At 44.5% G+C, this 24,250-nt stretch overlaps 1 protein-coding gene across 3 annotated transcripts; it reads right to left on the reverse strand.

Moving 5' to 3' along the window:
- Positions 1-372: 372 nt before the first annotated feature.
- Positions 373-17,117, reverse strand: LOC117540449 (protocadherin Fat 4). 3 transcript variants are annotated; one of them, XM_034207127.1, is made up of 16 exons: positions 16,900-17,117; positions 16,308-16,649; positions 14,480-15,393; positions 14,221-14,395; positions 13,936-14,116; positions 13,380-13,630; positions 8,961-13,286; positions 8,772-8,873; positions 7,857-8,158; positions 7,651-7,736; positions 7,384-7,560; positions 7,140-7,267; positions 6,833-7,050; positions 6,504-6,738; positions 2,768-3,084; positions 373-1,542 (listed from the first exon to the last, which is right to left on the reverse strand). In XM_034207127.1, the coding sequence occupies exons 1-16, from the start codon at positions 16,952-16,954 to the stop codon at positions 1,426-1,428; spliced, it is 7,926 nt and encodes a 2,641-aa protein (XP_034063018.1). In that variant the 5' UTR covers positions 16,955-17,117; the 3' UTR covers positions 373-1,425. The 3 variants fall into 3 exon arrangements, 2 of the variants coding, with proteins under 2 accessions (XP_034063018.1, XP_034063017.1); XM_034207126.1 differs by having other exon boundaries at positions 1,400-3,084; XR_004568170.1 differs by lacking the exon at positions 373-1,542 and having other exon boundaries at positions 3,045-3,084; positions 6,504-6,593.
- Between the last annotated feature and the right edge of the window lie 7,133 nt (positions 17,118-24,250).

Below are 24,250 nucleotides of genomic sequence, written 5' to 3' on the forward strand. Positions count from 1 at the left end.
AGCAGGATTTGTGATTAGCAAGTTAACTTCAGGGTTGTTTAAACAAGTGCCATGAACCTGAGATTGATTCATTGTTTCATTCATTTATTTCGAACAAGTAAAATAAATAATTACAAAACAAATGTTGCAGTGCATAGTCATGTAAGAGAAATCAAAACAAAAAAAGACATTTACAACAACAGCATTAGCAACATAAACAGTGCCACATCTAGTGTTCGAAAAGGAGTGAGAAGAAGTATAATTTATTTAATCTCACCCCCTTGTCCCTAAATGATTTATTTATAATCTATAATCTGCAATAATTATAATTTGTATGCATTATTATTGATATTATTAGTATTATTAATCTACTTTACCTGTTGATTGACATATATACATATACATACATACATACACTGATATACATATATGCACACATACATATACACACCTACATACTCACACATATATACATACACATAGTCAAACACCTTCCCCATCCCTGTACCTTGAGAAAAATAATTTCTCTGTATTTCCTCTTGAACTGGTTAATGTCTGGACATCGTTTTAGCTCCACATTCACACTGTTCCATAGTCTCACTCCACAGGCTGAGATACAAAAAGTTCTTCTGGTTGTACGGACCCTATGAATTTTCGAATTGAAATTGTCTCCTTGAACTATATCCCCCCACTCGTTGAGTGAATACTTTTTGGATGTTTCCTGGTAAAACGTTATGATTAGCCTTAAACACGATTTGAGCCGTTTGGAATTCTACCAGGTCTGTGAATTTTAACAATTTTGACTGCAGGAATAATTTGTTAGTGTGATCAAGGTATTTGGCATTGTGAATGATTCGTATGGATTTTTTTTGTAGAATAGATACTGCATGTATAGAACTTTTGTAGTTATTGCCCCAGATTTCAGCACAGTAATTCAGATAATTAAGACTAGTGAACAGTAGAGAATGCGAAGTTATTTCTGATCTAGAACTTGTTTTACTTTGTTTAGTATGGAAATGCTTCTTGACAGCTTTGATTGTACATGTTTTATGTGTAATTTTCAACTTATTGTGTCATCTAGTATTACCCCAAGAAATTTAATTTCATGGACTCTTTCCATTTCAACCCCATCTATTTGTATTTGCATTTGTGTTTTTGTTCTATGTTTACCGAACAGCATTCATTTTGTTTTACTCAAGTTTAATGATAGTTTATTTTTGTCAAACCATGTTTTTAATTTGTGCATTTCATTTTCTATGTTCTCCACTAGCTGTTCTAAATTCTCCCCAGAACAGAATATATTTGTATCATCAGCAAACAAAACTAGCTTCAGTACATTGGATACTCTACAGATGTCATTGATGTACACTATAAACAATTTAGGGCCCAACACTGACCCCTTTTTTAACAATATTTAATATCTCTCTTTCATCAACTGGTTTAATTTTAATTGAGCAGGGATTTCTCTCCAAAACATCGTCTTGATGTTCCCCAGTTGTTGTTCCCCAGTTGTCCCCAGTTGAGATGTAAACAAATAAATGCAACAAATAATGTCCAGGCTACCTACAAAAAGACAATACAGTCAATCAGCTACAAAATCTATGAATAATACGTTTGACTTACTCAGGACATTGATGACCCTCATTAACATTATGAATGAATGAGTTGTGTTTTTTCTAAAATGTAAATGAAGAACATACTGCAGAAATACTTATGTTTTCCCCCTGACCCATCGTTAACACCTATATAATGGCCATCAAATAATTTCCTCTATGTCGCTTTGCATTTCATAGCTATACATTTGGTCAGTAGGTAGACATGCTATATCCTCAAATACAGGAGCATAGCTGCTAAAAGGAAGGTGTATATTTAAAATATTTCCCCATTGCTCAAACATACTAGAGGGAGCACTCTCAGCTTTATCCTGACCTGCATCAGAGGGACAGGTGTGCTTTAAGAATGTGCTGACAGGTAGGATGCCTTGTTGTCTGAAGCTGCATGCAAACTGTCCACACTCAGACTCCGAGCAGGTGAATGTGCTGTCTGTTTCACTGTCAGAAGAGCCATTGATCAACGTGTGGGACTTGGTAGGTCCAGACCTCAGGGATTCTCGATGTGACATTGTTTTGTCCTGAGGAGTGTTTAGTTTACTAATTTCTTCAAGAGTGAGGCATTGTACAGGATCCAGGAACTCTAGTTCCAACCTCTTCTTGTGACAAAGTGGTGCATACTGTAAATCGATCTTAGTCAACAACTGCTTATTTAAGAAAGCAATATCTTGTGGCTTTGTCTGACATGTTGCCCTCTCTTCACTGGAGTGTTCTTTCTTAAATCCTGCTAACAGTCCCCTCAGATCTCCCCTCTGCTTCGGCTCAACTTTCACACACTTTGTGCTGTACAAATGCTTGTGCCAGCTGAGCGTCAGTGAGGCAGTGTCTGAATGAAGTTCACTACAGATGCTGCCGATTTCATAATACTCCAGCTCATTGTTTGGCACTGGCAGAACACTTGACAAACTTGCATCACTGTAAAACTCCACTTTCAACCTCGGCTGATCTGCCCTTATCGGGACGTTTTGTTTCTTGTTTTCTGCATATGTGAGCGTTCTGTTGTCGTCAAAGCAAAACACTACATTGCCAGTCCCTTGCTCTGTTTTCTGTTGCGAGTTATCAGTCTGACCCTCTGCTTTGTGACGCCTCACTTTGTAAACGGCAAAACAAATTCCTATAATCACAAGGATGGATATCAGAGGAAGAATCAAAGCTAGGAGCCACAGGTGCGCACTGACCTGGGCCTGAGGGCATTGGTTACGGCTCTCTGTTGTAGAGAGGCAGATATCACAGGCATGGTCAGAAACGTTATGTAGACAGACGCAGGATGTGTTCTGCTCAGCACGTCCACACCCACCCAGACGGTTTTGACAGAGTGCAGAGAGACAATGCCCCCTGGCTGTGTCCTCCTCAGAGCAGGGGAGGCAGACAGCTGGAGGGCTGCAGCCCGGTTTGATAAGAGTCGAACTTGGCCTGACTTCTACCATCTCACTGTGTCCACTGACAGGCAGAGTGTAACCGCTCACAGTGAAGTACTGCACACATCCAGTGAACCCTGCATAAAGAGATAAAGACAGAAATGCATGTACGTTTAAAAATACAGGTTGTAATATAAGTGATCTTAAACAGCAAAACTTGGGTGCTTGGTCCTAATTTAAAAAATTTGCTGCAAGTTATTACTTAAATGATGACGAAGCAACAAGAGATAATGAGAAATGACTGTCACGATATTCATGTTATGTCTCTCCCTGTCATGTTTTCCTCCTGGGTTATTGTCTGGTCCTTTTCCCTGTGTTTTTCCTCCTGTTGTTAGTTTCCCTGGTGTGTCTAGTTGTCTGATTGTGTTCACCTGTGGCCCTTGTGTTTCTCCTCCCCTGCCCGGCTGTTTCTCGTCTTGTGATTACCCCTCCCTGTATTTAGTCTTGTCTCTTCCTGTGTTCAGTGTTGGTTCGTCTTTTGTTTGTGACTGAGTTCACCGTGGAGTGTTTTGTGTTTCCATGTGATATGTTCGATAAGAGCCCTTGAAATAAAGGTATTATCAGTATTATCTGCGTTTGGGTCCTACCTGCCTCACTCCCCGTATCAGTACGAACCAACCGAGAAATGGACCCAGCAGATGATCCATTTCAAAGGGAGCTGTATTCATTCACCTGCTTGCTGGCTTGCAGCCATGGTGAATGGAGGGGAGCGTCCGGAGTTCAGCAGCGAGAGGCTGTTTTGGCAGAGGCGCGCCAGATGGCTACGGAGAAACCAGGCTTGGTGAAATTCTTACCTGGCTGGATTTCAAATTTCCTCTCGGTGTGTGATTCCCGGCCTGCTAGCCCCAGGCATGCTAGCTCCCTGTCTCCCAATTCCCAACCTGGCACCATACGCCTCGGTGGGTTCCGTCTGGAGTCAACCCATGCTTCTGCCCCAGTTCCTGCTCCTGTCCAGGAGTCGTTTTCTGGAACTCGTCTGGCTTTTGGAGGTCCACGGAGCCTTCAGGCGGCTTCTAAGAGAAGAAGTCGCAAGTCCAGGCTGGCAGCCCGAGCCCCAAGAGCCATGGTTCCGGCCCTGGTTCCGGCCCCAGCAGCCATGGTTCCAGCCCTGGTTCCGGCCCCAGCAGCCATGGTTCGGGCTCCAGAACAGGCCCCAGCAGCCATGGTTCCGGCTACAGAACCGGCCCACACAGCCATGGTTCCAACCCCAGTTCCGGCCCCAGCAGCCATGGTTCCGGCTTCAGTACCTGCCCCAGTAGCCATGGTCCCGACTCCAGTTTCGGCTCCAGGACTGGCTTACCGGCCGACGCCAGCTCCCCGAGTCCTGTCGGCGTACCGGCCGACTCCAGCACCTCGTCTCATGTTGGCTCTCCAGCCGACGCCAGCTCCCAGAGTCCTGTCGGCTTACCGGCCGACTCCAGCACCTCGTCTCCCGTTGGCTCTCCAGCCGACGCCAGCTCCCCGTGTCTTGTCGGTGTACCGACCGACGCGAGTCCTCTCTCAAGTCCTCTCTCAAGTCCCCTCTCAAGTTTCCTCTCTAGTCCCCTCTCGAGTCCCCTCTCGAGTTCCCTCTCAGGTCCCCTCTCGAGTCTCTTCTCAAGTCTCCTCTCGAGTCCCCTCTCAAGTTCCCTCTCGCATCCCCTCTCGAGTCCCCTCTCGAGTTCCCTCTCGAGTTCCCTCTCGCGTCCCCTCTCGCGTCCCCTCTCGAGTTCCCTCTCGCGTCCCCTCTCAAGTCCCCTCTCGAGTTACCTCAAGTCACCTCTCGAGTTCCCTCTCAAGCCCTCTCTCGAGTCTCCTCTCGAGTTCCCTCTCGAGTCTCCTCTCGAGTTCCCTCTCGAGTCCCCTCTCCAGTCACCTCTCGAGTTCTCTCTCAAGTCACCTCTCGAGTTCTCTCTCAAGTCACCTCTTGAGTTCTCTCTCAAGTCACCTCTTGAGTTCCCTCTCAAGCCCTCTCTCGAGTCTCCTCTCGAGTTCCCTATCGAGTCCCCTCTCAAGTCACCTCTCAAGTCAACTCTCAAGTCTCCTCTCGAGTTCCCTCTCAAGTCCTCTCTCGAGTCCCTACCCAAGTGTTGTTGGAGGCCCCGCCGACTACTCTTCTGTCGGGGGTCCTGCCAACCCTATGTCCTGTGCCGTTGGAGGTCCCGCGGACTGCTCTTCTGCCAGGGGTCCTGCCAACCCTATGTCCTGTGCCGTTGGAGGTCCCACCAACTACTCTTCTGCCGGGGGTCCTGCCAACCCTATGTCCTGTGCCGTTGGAGGCCCCGCCGACTACTCTTCTGCCGGGGGTCCTACCAACCCTATGTCCTGTGCCGTTGGAGGTCCCGCAGACTACTCTTCTGCCGGGGGTCCTGCCAACCCTATCTCCTGTGCCGTTGGAGATTCCGCCGACTGCTCTCCTTCCGTGGGGGATCTTGCCGACACCTGTCCCACCGGCTCCGGATCCTGTCCGGTCAACACCGGCTCCTGCCCGGCCTCCAGAGCTGTCCGGTCTTCGCCCTCGGGCCCGGCCCCCTGAGTGCCACTGTCTTCGCCCTCGAGCCCGGCCCCCTGACTTTCCCGGTCGTGGTCCTCGCCCTCGGACCCGGCCCCCTGACTCTTCCTGCCGCTGCCTTCGCCCTAGTGCCAGGTCCCCTGGGTTCGCCCGCTGTGGTCTTCGCACGTTTTTGGACTCTGCCTTGCCCCCGGGCTGTCCGCCCGAGACCCCCTCCTCGAACTCTGCCTTGCCCCCTTGCCGTCCGCCCAAGACCCCCTCCTCGAACTCTGCCTTTCCCCCGGGGCCGTCCGCCCGAGACCCCTTCCTGGTCCTCTGCCGTGCCCTGGGCTGTCAGTCAAGGCCCGTCCTCCGGACCCCCTCCATCCACCCTGCTGGACGTTTTGGATTCTTTTTTGTTGGTGTTTAGGGACGTATAGTATCCGTCCCTTGAGGGGGGGGTTCTGTTACGATATTCATGTTATGTCACGTTTTTATGTCTAGGTTTGGGTGTTTTGCTGTTCTCCCTGTCATGTTTTCCTCCTGGGTTATTGTCTGGTCCTTTTCCCTGTGTTTTTCCTCCTGTCGTTAGTTTCCCTGGTGTGTCTAGTTTCCCTGGTGTTTCCCTAGTGTGTCTGATTGTGTTCACCTGTGGCCCTTGTGTTTCTCCTCCCCTGCCCGGCTGTTTCTCATCTTGTGATTACCCCTCCATGTATTTAGTCTTGTCTCTTCCTGTGTTCAGTGTTGGTTCGTCTTTTGTTTGTGACTGAGTTCACCGTGGAGTGTTTTGTGTTTCTATGTGATATTTTCGATAAGAGCCCTTGAAATAAAGGTATTATCAGTATTATCTGCGTTTGGGTCCTACCTGCTTCACTCCCCGTATCAGACTGACTATATAGATAGAGATAAGACCCTGATCATCTGAGGATCACGCCCTAAAATGATCTCTTTAGTTTACGCGCAACAAAGATTATCTTTTCCTTCAGATTCGACCTGATTAATCAGACTGTTGGAGCTTTGAATCACCTGTCACAGCTGCACCAAGAATAATCTTTTCCACACGAACAGGAGAGAGATCCATCCTGTGCTCAGTGATGTTTAAGGCTGATGTATTATCTAGAAGCAGAAAGGTAGTCTGTCCGTTGCTGAGCAAAGTGAGGACATGCCACACTCCGTCAGCCACAGGAGAGTCCAGAGGGAACTCTGACTCGTGTCCTGACAGTGTATCTTTGAAAATGTACACAGGCCTTCTGTCTTTTATCTGTATTAGACAGAAGGAACAAGCTATTACACACTTCAAATATATGTAGTAATATATATGTATGTAATCTCTGGATAAGTGTGTTCATGCCTACCTTTAGCATAGAGAATCCTATCTTTTCAACAACAGATATTAAGACCCCATCTTCTTGGGTCTTGAACTTGATTTCAACCACTCTTTGGTCTCTGCTGTTTTCCTCTTTGTTATCATCCAGCAATCCTTTCAGCAGATAGTCTCTCTTGAATCTCTCCTTTATGACATACTCAATGTATTCATTCCCATTAAATCGCAATACAAGCTCCTCTGACATTTCTATTGAAAAAGACAGAACATGTTTAATTTGTATTAAAAATAAGAAAATACATTTCAAATCAGCCCTGGGTATAAAAAGGTATATTTACCCTTAGCACAGTTGCTTCCAGTAAAAATGCTTTTGCACTCACAAATAGAATATGACCAAAGGTCATGGCACACACCGCCGTTTTTACATGGGTTGCTATGACATGGTGATGCTGTTGTCCGAGGACACCTTCATTAAGCAAAAAGATTATGACACAAATCATTTGTGGAAATGTGGACATAAACATAAGTAAACCTCACAGTTTATTCTTACATTGGAAAAATGTATTGTGCATATTAAATTACCTATTAAGGATGTTATATGTTGCTAGAGCCATTGAAGGTCTCAGCAAGATGCCATTCACATGAGTGTTACGAATACATCCAACAAAGTCATGGGTTTTAATCTGACCAGGATGCAGTAAAACAGATTCAAAAGTATTGGTTCCTCCAAACGTCATGTTACTGCCAACATCTAGTGTTCTGAAAAGACATGAGATTAATAAACATCAAATATAACCAACAAATAGGCTGTGTATTGTGTGTAAGTACTGATTACTATCTTACTGCTACCTCTTCAAGCTACTGCCATCACTTTGTGAAAAACAGAATCCAGTGTTCTCTTCATCTGTGCAGTTGTCCACATGCAAAGAACCCATCTGTTAAATGGAAATATTGCTTCTATCAGATTGACTATTTAGATTGACTTCTCTCATTTCAAAATGTAAAAAGCCAACTCATTAACATTGCGTATATGTATTGACATATGTAAAACTCACATTCCCAATCCTCCTGGCAGTGACACTGTGGAAATATCCGTCTGCCACTTGTTTGTTTGTGTGTAGCCTCACAGGTCCAGAGCCAAGGTCATAAGAGAGATGTATGGCCCCATCCAGTATCTCCAGTGCAAAGAACTCCCTGCTGGATGATCCTCCATGGTTATACAGGAGCAGAGACTTCCTCTGTACTGTTGCAAACTCTAGAGAGATTAAATTTGTCCTGCGATCCAACGGGGGAAACTCCATGAAGGATAGCTCCTCAAAGCCATAACTGTGCTCCTCGCAATGGACTCCACTTACTCCTAAAATGAAACAGGCTGCTTGAATATTTTATCTCTGTCAGGTTGAAAAGTTTAAGGAATATTTCCTTAAATTAAAAATAATAATTAAAGCTGCAAATTACACATTTTCACCTTCTTGAGGAAAGTGGTAATATAACATCAGTAACAATATCATATTCTGTCAATTAAATGTAATGCCTTTAAGCTAACACCCCATTAGCTAAGTTTAACAAGTGCAAGAATGAACATTTTAAAAGGGGTTATGCTCCAGACTGTTTTTTCCTTTAATATGAGAAAATGGCCCACAATTTCAGACAGTTTCTCTTGGAAGAGTGTTCCACTCATGTATGCTTATGACAAGGGACAGATAACATATAGAGAACGAAAAAGAGAAACCTGGAAAAGTATCGTGGGAATCACAAATAATGATCCCCACAATAGCTTTCAATAAAGTTTCATGAGTTGGATTTTGTTGCTCTTTTACAAAGCCAGTGTCTTCGTCCTGTTCCAAGAGTCTGTGCTAAACTAACCTTACCAACTGCTAACTCTAGCAGGAAAGCAAATACTACAAATGTAAATGTTCCCATCTGATGAACTTTGACATTAAAGCTCCCTCTTTATGCATATTTCTTACCAAAGGGACATTGACAAGAGAATCCAGTCTGTGAATTGGTGCAGCTGCCCTCAACACAAGGGCCTGACCTACAGTGGTTTGTTGGCTGCTCACACATTTCTCCTGGAAAACAAAACAAAACTAGCCCAGTTTTTTAAGAAATTCTGAAAACTATTCATGCATAACGTTTTTAAATATTTAAAAGGCTACCCTCAAATCCAGGCACACAGCGACAGTGATATCCATCCTGCGTGGGAATACAAGTTCCACCGTTTTGGCACTTCACTTTCAGGCATTTGTCTTCATCAGGAGAGCAGAACAAGCCAGAGAAACCGCTCTGACAGTGACAGTAGAAACTTCCTGGAGTATTCACACATGTGCCTTTATTTTTGCAAGGATTTGCTTCACATTCATCAGTGTCCTCTTCACACAATTCCCCAGTGAAGCCAGATGGACATGTACAATTAAAAATCTCTTTCTGGGGTGACACAAAGATGACTGCTGAGCTTTCCAGGACAGCAACATCCCGGCTGATGTAAATGTTTTTGTTGCATGTTGCCCCGTTTTGACATGGGCTGGTGAGACATGGATCAGTTGTGATGCGAGTAATCTTCACATTGCTTTGAGCCTCCAGTAATCTCCTATGACCTACAGAGATACCACTGGCCACCTCTTTGCTAAGATATTGACCGTTGTAATTTTTCGCCGCTGCCAATAGAAGGATCTCACTGCCAAGATGCTTGATTCCAAATACATGAGTCTTAGAGGCCTGAAGGTTAAACAGACTGTCTAAAGCTTTCACAAAGCGCAAATACTTATTAGACATAAACTCTTCCATCGAGGATGATGACACATAAAATAGTATGCAGCTGTCTAAAGTAGCATTAGTGAAACCTTTGTAGTTTACATAGATGCTGTTGTTGACTGGGAAGTGAAGCTGATCTGTAGCCTCGATAGTGATGTTTAATGTAGCCTCACCTTGAAAAGGAGATGACATCAGCTCACATGTGCCGTTAGGTATTGTAAACATATTAAGTTGTCCACTTTTGATGGCGCAGTAGAATGTATCAGACTCATCCTGATCTTCAGGATGGACGTTACCGATCAGGCCTCCATGGAAAGCACTGCCAAAGTATTTCACCTCGATGAAGATATTTCTAGGCAGTGAAGGGTTATCGTTCTCATCCATGATCTTGATGTGGATCATTGTTGTTGATGAAAGTGGGGGGACCCCTGCATCTCTAACGGCCACCAGGACTCGATAGGAAGAGATTTGTTCCCGATCGATAGTCCGTGTGGTAAATAAAACTCCATCAGGAGTCAGGGAAAAAGCAGTACCCGTTGAAAGGTTAACCAACCAGTAAGTAAAAGGTCCCTGGTTTGGTGGCAAATCAGAATCAAATGCATTTAAAGTTGCAATTAATGTGCCTTGAGGTTGATTTTCCTTCACTTGAGCCTCAGTGAGTGTGAGTATGGGAGTGTTGTCGTTAACATCATCAATAGTGACAATCACATTAGTAGTTCCAGTGGATGGTGGAGAGCCATTATCAGTGGCTGTAACAGTCAGATTATAAACTGGCCACAGCTCTCTGTCAAGTGTAGAGTTTACTGAAATAACACCACTTGATGAATCAATGGCAAAAGAGAAGTTTGTGTTTCCATTTTCAATACTGAAGAAGAAACTATTCCAGTCCAAGATAGAGTCCTCATCTAGAGCACTCACAGTTATCACAGATGTCCCAACCGGGCTATCTTCTTCAACATTGGCCAAATAAAGTTCAGAGGTAAAAACTGGTGCATCGTTTGTGTCGATGACACTGATGTGGACCAAAGCCTCGTCTTCATCCATGCCAGTGATAACACCAGAGTTCTTCGCTAGAATTTTCAAAACTACGTGACTGTTGCCTTGTTTTCTCAAACTGCCAGTTGTGTATATTTCTCCAGATTGTTTGTTAATTTCAAAGCCCATATGTTTGTTTTGACCAAACATCAAGTAAAACACCTGACCTGCAGGGCCTTGGTCATAATCTGTAGCTGTTATTTTTCCAATTCTAGTTCCAAGGGCAGCATTTTTAAATACAGAAAAGTTATATTCTTTTTTTCTGAATATAGGTGTATACTCATTAACATCTGAGATGTGGATGACAACGTGTGCTAAACTAAATAAAGTATGACGACCATTGTTTAAAGCTTTGATTGTCAGATCAAACATTTGCTCTTGCTCATAATCAAATACATCCAAAGTGATGATTGTGCCATTATTTGAATCAATTGCAAATTTATCCACATGGCCAGCAATAAAAGAGTAGGCTATCTGCGCACCTGCATCAGCATCTGTTGTCTTCACAAATAGGACATTTGTTCCAATTTCAGAGTTTTCAGGCACTGATGTAATATACTCTGAGGATGAAAAGACTGGAGGATTGTCATTCACATCCATAACTACCACAGTAACATTTACCGTTCCAGTTTTAGAGACCCAGCCTCCATCCAGGGCTGTGATTTGGAGATAATAAATATTTTCTTTTTCAAAGTCAAGCTCTCTGATCAATTTTAACAGCCCAGATGCTTCTCCTACAGAGAACGGTAAATATTTATGGTCAGGGGTAATACAGTACATGATTGCTCCATTGGGACCATAATCCCCATCTTCTGCTAGAATTTTCCCAATTACCGATCCTGTCGGCAAGTCCTCAGGGACAGAGAAAATGACATCTGGCTCTCTAAAGCTTGGAGAAAATTGATTTCTCCCAGTAATTTCCAAAGTGATTTCACTATGTGATGACAAAGAAGGGAAGCCCTGATCTTTTGCAATAACTAATAAAGTGTAATACATATTTACACTCTCAACCAAAGAGTGATTTAACCTTACTTTTCCATTGTCCGCTTGGATCCAGAAGAAATCCGATGCATTACCTCCATCCAAAAAATATTCAATACCAATGCTGGTGTTACTGACATCCTGATCTATTGCTGTTAACTGGACCACCTCAGTACCAACAGCCATGTTATGCGGGATAGCAATAAGAGGCTTGAAAGCTAAAAACATTGGTGGGTAGGAGTTATATGGCTCTAATCTCACTGTGACTGTGGCAGTGCTGTACAGAGGAACACTGCCGCAATCCAAAGCAATAACTGTAAACTCATAGATTTCGAAAGCAGAATTATGTAACATCAATGGTTGCTTAGTATAGATCTCACCAGATGAAGCATTCACCCAAAACTGCTCATGTTCATGTTCTATAGCATATACGATCTCACAGTTCTGCCCCATGTCTGCATCTGTTGCAAAAACCTGCATAACAAACACCTCTTTAGCTTTTGTTTCAGTGAGTACAATGCTGTAAAAAGGATTAGAGAATACTGGTTCATTATCATTGACATCTACAATGATTATAGTGACTTCAGTGCTGATGCTCCATGCTGAATCATTTGCATTTACTTTCAAGATATAATGATCTTTCAACTCCCTGTCCATAAGTCTTCCAACAGTGATGAAGCCACTAGTGAAACCAATATTAAATGTCAAATCATCACTTTGGTCAATTATGGAGTAATAGATTACTGCATTGGCACCAGTATCATCATCGGCTGAGGTGACTTGTAAAATTGTGTGTCCAACTGGGGAATCCTCAATGACCTCGGTAAGAAAAATCTGTGAAAAGCGAGGTGCGTTGTCATTTCTGTCTAAAACAACAACGATAACAGTTACGGTGTCTTTGTGAAGAGGGGTGTTTAGCTCTGCAGCTTCAACTGTTAAATTAAATTCCGGGATATGTTCTCTGTCTAAACTTGCTGTGGTGCTCAATAAACCATTTTCAGGGTCAATTGTGAAAAAACCATCTGTGTTTCCTTCTGTTATATTGTACTGCACTGTGCCATAGCTGCCTGAATCAGCGTCAATGGCAAGAACATCACAGACCCAGGATGGTGGGGAGTTCTCAAAGACTTCACACCTGTACACTGCTTGGGTGAAGTGAGGGAAGTTATCATTTATATCACTGATGTTTATGGGAATTTCTGCAAATGATGAGAAAGGAGGCGAGCCAGAGTCTCGTGCTTCTACCAACAAAGTAAACTCCTTTTTGTTCTCATAATCCAGAGGGTTCTCCACAGTCAAAACTCCACTCGCTTGCTCGACATGAAACATGTCTTCTAAGTTTCCAGAAGCTAGATAAAAAAAGACAGGCTCAGCTCTGATGCTTGCTGCAGAGACAACTGCCACTAACGTTCCGACTGGCGTGTCCTCAGAGAGAAAACCGCTGATGACACTCACATTAATCTCTGGAAACTCAGAGGCATTCTGAAACCTGATGCTGATCGTAGTGACATCAAATTTAGGATTTTCTCCAGCATCTTCCACATGTACATTGACAACGATAGCTTCCGTTCTCCAGAGAGCACTGGAAGTGAATACAGTGCCGCTGTAGGGTTGGATGGAAAACAGATCTGAACTTTGTCCATATAACGAATAATGTAGTTCTGCGTTCATCTCAGTATCTTCATCAGTTGCTCTTAATGCACAAACAACTGAACCTGTAAGGGTAAAAAACATAAACAAAATAAAACTCAAGTCCATGTTATCCAGGGTGGAATAAATAACTGTCAAGTGGAAGTGAAAACTCTCACCTGGAGCCATCTCTGTGGGTACATAGGCCACATATGGGCTGTTCAAAAACTGGGGCCCGTGGTCGTTAATATCTCCGATGAGCACAGTAACCAGCACTGAGCTTGACATAGGCTGAGTAGGATGCTTGTCACTGCCAATCACCATCAACCTGTAAATGGCTACTGTCTCCCTGTCCAGGACTTTGGTTGTTAACAGCTCTCCAGATGTTTCTTCAATCGCGAAAGGCACATCAAGGTTTTCCATGGAATACCTTAAGATGTGTGAAAAGATGTTATAGTTTTCAAGGATTATGTATCGATCAATATATTGTATATAGAATCTAAGAACTTTTCCAGAGTATCTTATGCAGTATAATGAGTAAATACTCAAGAAAGACCAATGTGTCAGAAATGTTAATCCTAATGTTACGCTACTATTGTCAAGAAACATGATACCAAACAAGGTCACGGACAAAAATGTGTAACTTAAGCCTTCAATACCTAAGTATGTTGACTAGTATACACATTACTTATCAACATTGCTGTCTAAATTTGAGAGACAAATTTGACATTTCACCTTATTTCCCCATTGAGACCTTCATCAATGTCTGATGCTGTTATCATGGCAAACACGGTGCCTGTGGAGCAGCCCTCGGACACTATGGTGTTGTAGACTTCCTCCGAAAACTCTGGACTGTTATCATTGACATCATCCACTATGACGTGTAGAGTTAGTGTTCCTGTTAGAGGTGGTAATCCTTCAAATGACAAAGTAAATAAAGATTTGTCACACAGTTTGAAGTGAAACTGACAGAACAAACATATGATAAAGTTGATCACATTTATCGTTGGCCTTAATCACCTGAATCAACAGCAATGATGGTAACGGAGTACAAGGATTCCTTCTCTCTGTCCAGGCTGTGTACAATTTGAAACGTGCCATTGGGAATAACGGAGAAAAAACCGTCACTATTTCCTGTATGTATAAAATAGGTAAGCAGGCTGTTGATACCTAAATCTTCATCCAATGCCGAGATCTAGATAAAAAAATGACAACTAGAAGTTAGCATCAAAACATTATGTAGTCAACATTTAATGAAGTGTTCAGTTAACAAGAGCACCTGATGTGTCAGCTGAGAGGGTGCCTCCTCATTCTCCATTACATGTAAGGTTAGTGTTTGAGGAGTAAAGATAGGTGCAAAGTCGTTGACATCCAACACTGTGAGACTGATAGCAGCAGTAGAAGATCTGTATATGTCACCCTGATCTACAGCTGTTATGATCAGGGTGTAGTTTGAATTCCTCTCCCTGTCCAGTTTTTCCATGACTGTGATGACACCTCGAACAGAGTCCACAACAAACGGACTCGTCTGAGTCAATATGTACAGCACTTGTCCATTTATTCCAATGTCCCGATCGAGAGCCTGAACCTGAAACAGGCTGGTTCCTCTCGGGGCGTCCTCTCTGATTGTCAGGCTGAAGGTGCTTTGAGAGAACTTGGGGTCATGGTCATTAACATCTTCTACGTGCACCGTTATGTTCCCTGTGGTAGCCATCCTGGGTGACCCTTTATCAGTGACTGTAACAGTAATAGTCATTGTATCTACTTGTTCTCTGTCCAATGCCTCCTCCAGGTATATTTTTCCACTCCTGTTATCGATGCTAAATATGCCACTGGAAGTGTTGTTTAAATAATATAAAACTTCCCCATTTGATCCGGTGTCTTTATCCTCAGCATGCAGAGTCATTATAACAGAATGAAGTGCAGTGTCCTCTGGTATGCTGATTGTTTTGGCTGACATAAACGATGGAGCATTGTCATTGATATCACCAACCACCACAATAACATTTGCTGTGGTGGTGAACTGTAAATACACAGGCTGGACACAGTCATTGGCTGTCACAGTCAGATTGTAGAAGGGCTGTCTTTCTCTGTCTAACTCTGTTTTCAGGCACAAACTACCAGCTCTGTTTATGAAGAACATTCCTTCATCAGCTCCACCGGCCACTGTTAGTTTCAAGGCTCCATTGTCGCCTGGCAGAGAGGGAAAATAATCCATGATGAACACAAATTATGAAATGTCTTTAAAAATAAAATATTTATAAAGGAACAATTCCTGCACTTTGCACATGACGTACTGACATTATGACCTGTTCGCTGCTTCACATATACTGTATGCTAATACTAAACTGTTGTGCATTAGCAAAAACAAAGATACTAAGAAAATAAATTCAGTGGCAAATGTAAAACTAAAATGTGCCAACTACATTTTGGATTTTCAGCAAGACACAATACAATAAATAAATAACACAAAGATAAACAACATGTGTGATCATGTCTGGATTTGACTTGCCAAATGTGTCTCACTAAGAAATGTGTGAATAATAATCATGCTATTTCGCACTTAAAACCTGGAAGGTTTCATTTTCACAGTCTTACATGCTTTTCTGGACTTGCAGATTGGGCTGGGCAGGTCAATCCAATTAATAAGAAGACATTTTTTCATTGCAACCCTTTTTATTGCTATGATAAATTGAACGATGTAGATGTGGTTGATGCTAAGTAAAGAGAATATACAAATGCTGTCATACATGGCTAAACTTTGTATTTTACACCAATTAATTGCACAGATCTAAAATCCTCCATTTGCAGCAGCATGTGAAAAAAGGTGTATTTGTAGTCTATGAGCAATTGTGAAAAATAGACTTTAAAGTATTAATGTGTTGAAAAACTATTTCATCTAAGAACTGTAAAGTCAATTATTTTTGACTTTACCACAAGAGGCTTAAAAACAAACTTACTGATGAAAACTGATGAGGACAAACTGCAAAGTAATACAGTAAGAAAGAAAAGGTAAGGTGCCAGTACCAGTTACCAGCAGTGTGTGGATGCTACTTTGTGTGTGACATACTGTATGTTAAATTATTTTACATTTCACTTGCACTTACCATCATCTTTATCTGACACAATCAAGGCCAGGAAGCAAGTTCCAACCACTGTGTCTTCTAGCAGTAATGCAGAAAAGGTATCCTGGCTGAAAACAGGGGGGTTGGCATTCACATCCAGCACATTGAAGTACACCCTGACACTGGACACCTTAGAATCCCCCTGCTGCACCACCACAGTGAGTATGTAGAATCTTTGTGCTTCAAAATCCAGGCTGCGGGACAAAAGGAACTCCCCTGAGAACGGGTTGAGGAGGAACAGGTTCTCCCCGTCATCCTCCTGCACTGAGTATTTGATAGGCGTGAGAGCCTCAAACACTGTTCCCACCTTTCCCACAACTGTTCCTGTCAACACATAATGCACAATCACTGGGTGATCTAGTGACCGTAGAATACAAATAAAACATTGGTAACAGCATTGGCCAAACGAGAACAAACTACACTATCCTAAATATTAATAATGATGATAGTATTTATAATCATAAGTAAAATAACATGAATTAAAAGAATATCCTTTTCTACTCAAAATCAAATCAATGAACATCATGTATTTGATCAATAGGGAAAGGGGAGCATCTCTTCTTTGATTACTAACCTGGTACTGTGTTTTCTTTCACTTCAAATGAATAAACCGTTTTTGTGAAAGCCATCTGTGTTTGCCATCTGTTATGAGAGTTGGTCCCATGCTTCAGCACATCATGAATAGATGTGTTATACCAGGAGGGAAGTGTTTGCTGCCCTGAGATGATGTCTGCAAACTGTCTGCTTGCATTCACTGTATTTCCAGATGAAGGGTCATGTGAGGATGTAGTATTTAACACCTGATGAGCCATACAAAATAAGGAAATAACTTGTTTCTTGTGCGAGTGAAATATGCATTGACAAGCAAATGTCGAAGCATTCAAATGATACTTAATTGTCCCAGAGACAGATTTGTTTCCACAACCTATAGTACATATTCCACACATTTAATATAAAATTAAATAATTATGAAAATGATACACACAAGTCGACAACAGACGATATATATTACAATTAAAATAATGTTAACACTTTCTCAGAGTACAAACTAACACTTGAGACATAGTTAACTTTTTCTTTTAACTCAGAGCAGTGATAGTTGTTTAATCCCTTAGTGTTACTTTAACTCAGTTTTGAGAGTTAAAGAAGTAACTCTGGCATAGTGTTAAATATTTAACTAGTTTAAAAGTGTTAATGTAACTCTTCAGTGAGCAATATAAACTCTGTAAGAGTTAATTCAACAACTGACTTTTTGCTGTGTGCTGCAATATATAAGCTAACAGTCAAACTTACCAGAACATTTAAAAACAATAAAATGGAATATGTTATCCAGTGTCCAATGAAGTCCATTATAAAGTGTACTTCCCAAGTGCCTCTTACTTGCAAATTAGGTGAGAAAATGGGACCGCAAACAAAACAAAACAGAGTAAAGTACTGGAAACTACTCAGCATTACCTCCACACAGGACCAACTATTGGAAAACTATAAAAGATGTATCCATAGCGACTACTCGATCTTCTCAGCAACTAATCCTGACTGACACGCCCCTTTGACATCACTCTATGCAAATCCTGCAGTGGAGAAAAAAAAGCTCTTCTGGGGCTTCAAAATGAGGCAGATTGTATAGGTTTGTTGTTATATGTATTTTAAAAGAAAGCACGCCTTGTATTCAAGTCCACATGTTCTTGCTTTCTTTATGAAAAATGTATTGTGCAAAATAAAAGAAAAGAATACACTGCTATTGTTACGGTGTGCAGGAATCAGGACCCAAATGCAGATATAACGAAAATAACTCCTTTATTTCAAGGCTACAAATATACCATAAACAGAGACAGAACAGAACACTCACCGATGAACTGGTCATTACACAAGACAACCCGACAAAGAGAGACAGAAAACCCAGAACTTAAATACACCCAGGACTAATCACATAAACACGAGACAGGTGAGGAGGGAGGAGAAAACACAGAGGTACCAGGTGAACACAATCGGGTAATCGGGGAGGGAAACAGACAGAAAGCAAAGAGGCAGGAAACGGGGGTGAACACTTTACAAAATAAAACAGGAAACCCAAAGATAGAAAAAGACAAGAAAAACACCAACACAGACAGATCCTAACAGTACCCCCCCCTCAAGGGACGGATCCCAGACGTCCCAAAACAAAACAAAAAAAAGTCCAAAACCCCAAGCAGGGTGGGTGGAGGGGGTCCGGAGGAGGGACGCATCACTAAGCCACCAGGGTGGGTGGAGGGGGTCAGGAGGACGGGACTGAACTGACCGCCCAGGGGCACGGCAGAGGACCAGGAAGGGGTCTCGGGCGGACGGCCCGGGGGGCAAGGCAGAGTCCAAAAAGGGGAATTCGGGCGGACGGCCCGGGGGCAAGGCAGAGGACCAGGAAGGGGTATCGGGCGGACGGCCCGGGGGCAAGGCAGAGTCCAAAAAGGGGGACTCGGGCGGACGGCCCGGGGGCAAGACAGAGTCCAAGGTGAGGACCATGGAGGGGCGAAGGCAGCGGCAGGAAGAGTCAGGGGGCCGGGCCCGAGGGTGAAGGCAACGGCAGGAAGAGTCAGTGGACCGGGCCCGAGGGCGAGGACCGCGGCACTCAGGGGGCCGGGCTCGAGGGCGAAGACCGCGGCTCTCAGGGGGCCGGGCTCGAGGGCGAAGACCGCGACTCTCAGGGGACCGGGCTCGAGGGCGAAGACCGTGGCTCTCAGGAGGCCGGGCAGAACCCGGTGTCGACCGGACAGGAACCGGCGCTGGTGGGACAGGCCTCGGCAGGATCCCCCACGGAAGAGGACCAGGAGTTGGCAGGACCCCCGGCAGGAGGGCAGTCGGCGGGACCCCCAACGGGACAGGGCACAGGATTGGCAGGACCCCCGGCAGGAGCGCAGTCGGCGGGACCTCCAACGGGACAGGACATAGGGTTGGCAGAACCCCCGGCAGGAGGGCAGACGGCGGGACCCCCAACGGGATAGGACATGAGGTTGGCAGGACCCCTGGCAGAAGAGCAGTCTGCGGGACCTCCAACGGCACAGGACATGGGGTTGGCAGGACCCCCGGCAGAAGAATAGTCGGCGGGACCCCCAACGGGACAGGACATATGGTTGGCAGGACCCCCGGCAGAAGAGCAGTCTGCGGGACCTCCAATGGGACAAGGCATGGAGTTGGCAGGACCCCCGGCAGAAGAGCAGTCTGCGGGACCTCCAACGGAACAGGACATGGGGTTGGTAGGACCCCCGGCAGGTGAGTAATCAACGGGGCCTCCAACGAGACAGGACAAAGGGTTGGCAGGACCCCCGGCAGGAGAGTAGACGGCGGGACCTCCAACGGGACAGGACAAAGGGTTGGCAGGACCCCCGACAGAAGAGTAGTCGGCGAGGCCTCCAACGGCACAGGACAAAGGGTTGGCAGGACCCCCGGCAGGAGAGTAGTCGGCGGGGCCTCCAACGGGACAGGACAAAGGGTTGGCAGGACCCCCGGCAGGAGAGTAGTCGGCGGGACCTCCAATGGGACAGTACATGGATTGGTAGGACCCCCGGCAGAGGAGTAGTTGATGGGGCCTCCAACGGGACAGTACTTGGAGTTGGCAGGATCCCCAGTGGAACCTCCAACGGACCAGGACATTGGGTCGGGACTTGAGACGTGACTCAAGGGGGAACTCGAGAGGGGAACCAAGGGGGAACTCGAGAGGCGAACTAGAGAGGGGAACTAGAGAGGGGACTCGAGGAGGGACTAGTGGAGGGACTAGAGAAGGGACTAAAGGAGGGACTAAAGGAGGGACTAAAGGAGAGACTAGAGGAGGGAACTCGAGAGGGAACTGGAGAGGGGACTCGAGAGGGAACTGGAGATGGGACTCGAGAGGGAACTTGAGAGGGAACTGGAGATGGGACTAGAGAAGTGACCTGAGGAGGGACTAGGGAAAGGACTAGAGAAGGGAACTCGAGAGGGGACTCGAGAGGGGATCTAGAGAGGGGACTCGAGGAGGGACTAGAGGAGGGACTAAAGGAGGGGACTGGAGATGGGACTAGAGATGGGATTAGAGATGAGACAAGGGACTAGAGGAGGGACTTGAGATTGAACTCGAGAGGTGACTTGAGAGTGGACTCGATAGGGAACTCGAGAGGGGACTCGAGAGAGGGCTTGAGAGGGAACTCGAGAGGAGACTCGAGAGGGGACTCGAGAGGTAACTCGAGAGGTGACTCGAGAGGTGACTTGAGATGGGACTCGAGAGGAAACTTGAGAGTTGACTGGAGAGGTGACTTGAGAGGAATCTCGAGAGGGAACTCGAGAGGAGACTTGAGAGGTAACTCGAGCGGGGACTCGAGAGATGACTTGAGAGGGAACTCGAGAGGAGACTTGAGAGGGGACTCGAAAAGGGACTCGAGAGATGACTTGAGAGGGAACTCGAGAGGAGACTTGAGAGGGAACTCGAGAGGGAACTTGAGAGGGAACTCGAGAGGAGACTTGAGAGGGGACTCGAAAAGGGACTCGAGAGATGACTTGAGAGGGAACTCGAGAAGAGACTCGAGATGGGACCTGAGAGGAAACTCGAGAGGAGACTTGAGAGGGAACTCGAGAGGGAACTTGAGAGGGGACTCGAGAAGAGACTCGAGATGGGACCTGAGAGGGGACTTGAGAGGGGACTTGAGAGGGAACTTGAGAAGAGAATCGAGAGGGGACCTGAGAGGGAACTGGAGAGGAGACTTGAAGGGTGACTTGAGAGGTGACTCGAGAGGTAGCTCGAGAGGCAACTCGAGAGGGAACTGGAGAGGAGACTTGAGAGGGGACTTGAAAAGGAATTTGAGAGGGAAGTCGAGAGGGGACTTGAGAAGGGTCTTGAGAAGGAACTTGTGTCGGTCGGTACGCCAACAGGACACGGGGAGCTGGCGTCGGCTGGAGAGCCAGCAGGAGACGAGGTGCTGGAGTCGGCCGGTACGCCGACAAGACTCGGGGAGCTGGCGTCGGCTGGGGAGCCAGCAGGAGACGAGGTGCTGGAGTCGGCCGGTACACCGACAGGCCTCGGGGAGCTGGTGTTGGCCGGTACGCCAGTCCTGGAGCCAAAACTGGAGTCGGGACCATGGCTACTGGGGCCGGTACTGAAGCCAGAATCACGGCTGTAAGGTCCGGTTCAGGAGCCGGAAACATGGCTGTAAGGTCCGGTTCTGGAGCCGGAAACATGGCTGTAAGGTCCGGTTCTGGAGCCGGAAACATGGCTGTAAGGTCCGGTTCAGGAGCCGGAAACATGGCTGTAAGATCCGGTTCTGCAGCCGGAAACATGGCTGTAAGATCCGGTTCTGGAGCCGGAAACATGACTGTAAGGTCCGGTTCTGGAGCCGGAATTGTGGCCGCTCCGGCTGCTAGCCTGGCCTTGCGACGACTCCTCTTAGCAGCCGCCTGAATACTCCGTGGACCTCCATAAGCCAGACAACCCGACAAAGAGAGACAGAAAACCCAGAACTTAAATACACCCAGGACTAATCACATAAACACGAGACAGGTGAGGAGGGAGGAGAAAGCACAGAGGTACCAGGTGAACACAATCGGGTAATCGGGGAGGGAAACAGACAGAAAGCAAAGAGGCAGGAAACGGGAAACCCAAAGATAGAAAAAGACAAGAAAAACACCAACACAGACAGATCCTAACAGCTATGTTTTGCCAGATAAGCCAATTTAATATTCTCACTATGGATTTTTCTTTTGAGGTTCCGCAACATAGAGATAAAAAAAACAGAACAGTTGGTCTAGAGACGGAGCTTTTTTGTTGCATGTCAGAAGGGGAATTTATTCAGAGACCGCAAGGCGTTCATTCAATGCGTCAAAAGAGAGAAATTCTGCTCTGAATCACAGGTTTGAGAAGATAGCTGACATGACAATGTGGCAGAGAATACTAAATCTGAATATAGATAAACTGCTTTTTATTGTACCTAGATAATATATTTATTGGAGCTTGTATGATATTCAGACTTAATAAAGTGCCTCTTATGGGATGACATTTTTGTTGTTGTTAGTATATTGTTAAAATGTAACCAATACACAGGGTGACCATCATGTGTTTTCCCTATGACAAACAAATGAAAGCTTTTGCGCAAGTTCAATAGAGAGGCGAAGTCACGCCCATCTACTTCCGGTCCATGGGACCCCGGAAGCGAAAAATTATACATTGAATTCAATGGAGAGAGAAAACGTATCTTTTGATCCCGTTTGAATTGTGCCACGAACTACACATATGATGTTTGTCAATCTTAAACAATCATTTCCATGTCAAAAAAGTCACATTTTGTCGTAAAACTGTTGAAATATAAGACTATGAAAAATACGCGACTACAAAGACTACAAATCCCATTCTGGGTCGCGTAAGTGATGTCACCGGCGATAATGCTCCAAGTGGTTGGTTCACTTTTACAAGATGCCTGTGTGCTTTGTACCAGGTTGTAATCACAAAAGTGATCATACCACTTGCTCGTTCTATCGCTTCCCGTCTGATGAAAGGACCAGGAGTCGCTGGATCAGACATATCAGGTAATATCATAATATACATGTTGTGCATGGAACATAGTCAAGTTAGCTACCTAGCTAGTAGCGACGAGTAGCGAGCACGTTAGTTAGCATTACATTACTTAGCCTTGTCATTTTTAGTAGCCTTACCATGAAGAAATTATTTTATTACATGAAGTAAACCAACATGTTAAACAGTAAGAGTAGTCATGATGGTAAGTATTTCGTGAAACATTTGAAGAGTAGCCTACTGCGCCCTCCACCGGGGTGCTAAGGAAGCAGTTCAGGGAGAGTCGAAGGCAGGCAGGGAGCTTTGCATGACATTCTTCTGGACGTGTTTCATTGTGATGACAGTGAGGGTGAGTCAATCTGTTTGTTGGAAAGACAGTAGTTGTGTGCTTACTGAGAGAAAATTGTTAGAAGAAATAATTATTCAAAGTGTTGTTACTTTAAACTAAGTGTTGTTACTGTAATAAAGTTGATCTGTTTTCTTTATTCTTCTCTCTTCCCAGCTCCATACATCACCATTCTCTGTTCCTGCAGGTCCTGCTTGCTAATCAATGCTCATATTTTTTTACACAATTACAAATAAGTCAATGTATTGTATGACATGAAGTTGTGCTTCATTCGGAGTCAATAATAAATTCATTCTGCCTTCAACTGCACAATGATTGTGGACTGCACCGACTTCCATGTAGCTGCCCCCCAGTAAGATGAACCAAGCAAAGAGGGTCACCATCATGCCCAAGGACATCCAGCTGGCCCGCCGCATCCGCGGAGAGAGGGCTTAGACTGACCTGAGACCAGCACACCCAAACACAACGGCTCTTTTAAGAGCCACCTACAGTTTCAAAGAGTTGCAATCCTACGTTATTATAATGATTAAACTGGTTCATGTATCACTTAGTTTACTGAACCGTGATGAATGAAAGAAATTAGTGAGGTAGTGGTTTACTGAAGTTACAAAGACATTAATATATGAGTAACAGGTCAGTGTAAACACAAGCTTCTGTCAATTATGGATCATTCAAACTATTTATATACAAATATGTAATAAAGTTCTAAAACAAGTATTCGGTATATTCCTTGATAGCTTTTGGAGAAGGTTGTTTTTAAGTTTACTAAAATCTATCGTTTCAACTGTTTCACTTTATAAAAAGGGAACAGGTGAGTAGAGCATCATTGAGTTTCTTATTCTGTCAGTAAATTATCCAAATGAATGTTTTTCATTATTTTAGTCAACCCTAAACAAATTGATTGTACCTTTTAATAATGACCTTACATGGTTGGCAAAGTTAAATTAACTTCAGAAAATCAAATCTGTTCTGAGAAAAAACTAATAAATGTTTAAAGATAGGAACTTGCCATCCCACTGAAAAACAGTCCGTAGAGATTTTAAGGCGTAGTTGTAGTTCAGTCCAACGTTTCAT

The sequence above is a fragment of the Gymnodraco acuticeps genome, unplaced genomic scaffold, assembly GCF_902827175.1.
Source record: "Gymnodraco acuticeps unplaced genomic scaffold, fGymAcu1.1, whole genome shotgun sequence".
Taxonomy (NCBI): domain Eukaryota; kingdom Metazoa; phylum Chordata; class Actinopteri; order Perciformes; family Bathydraconidae; genus Gymnodraco; species Gymnodraco acuticeps.

Excerpts from the sequence above, each read along its gene's own strand:
- LOC117540449 (XM_034207126.1), bottom strand. The coding sequence starts at position 16,954 with ATGGCTTTCACAAAAACGGTTTATTCATTTGAAGTGAAAGAAAACACA. Across the intron at positions 15,394-16,307 it reads TGTGTCAGATAAAGATGATG|GCGACAATGGAGCCTTGAAA; the intron begins GTAAGTGCAAGT and ends CCTCTCTGCCAG. Across the intron at positions 13,287-13,379 it reads ACCCACAGAGATGGCTCCAG|GTTCAGTTGTTTGTGCATTA; the intron begins GTGAGAGTTTTC and ends TTACCCTTACAG.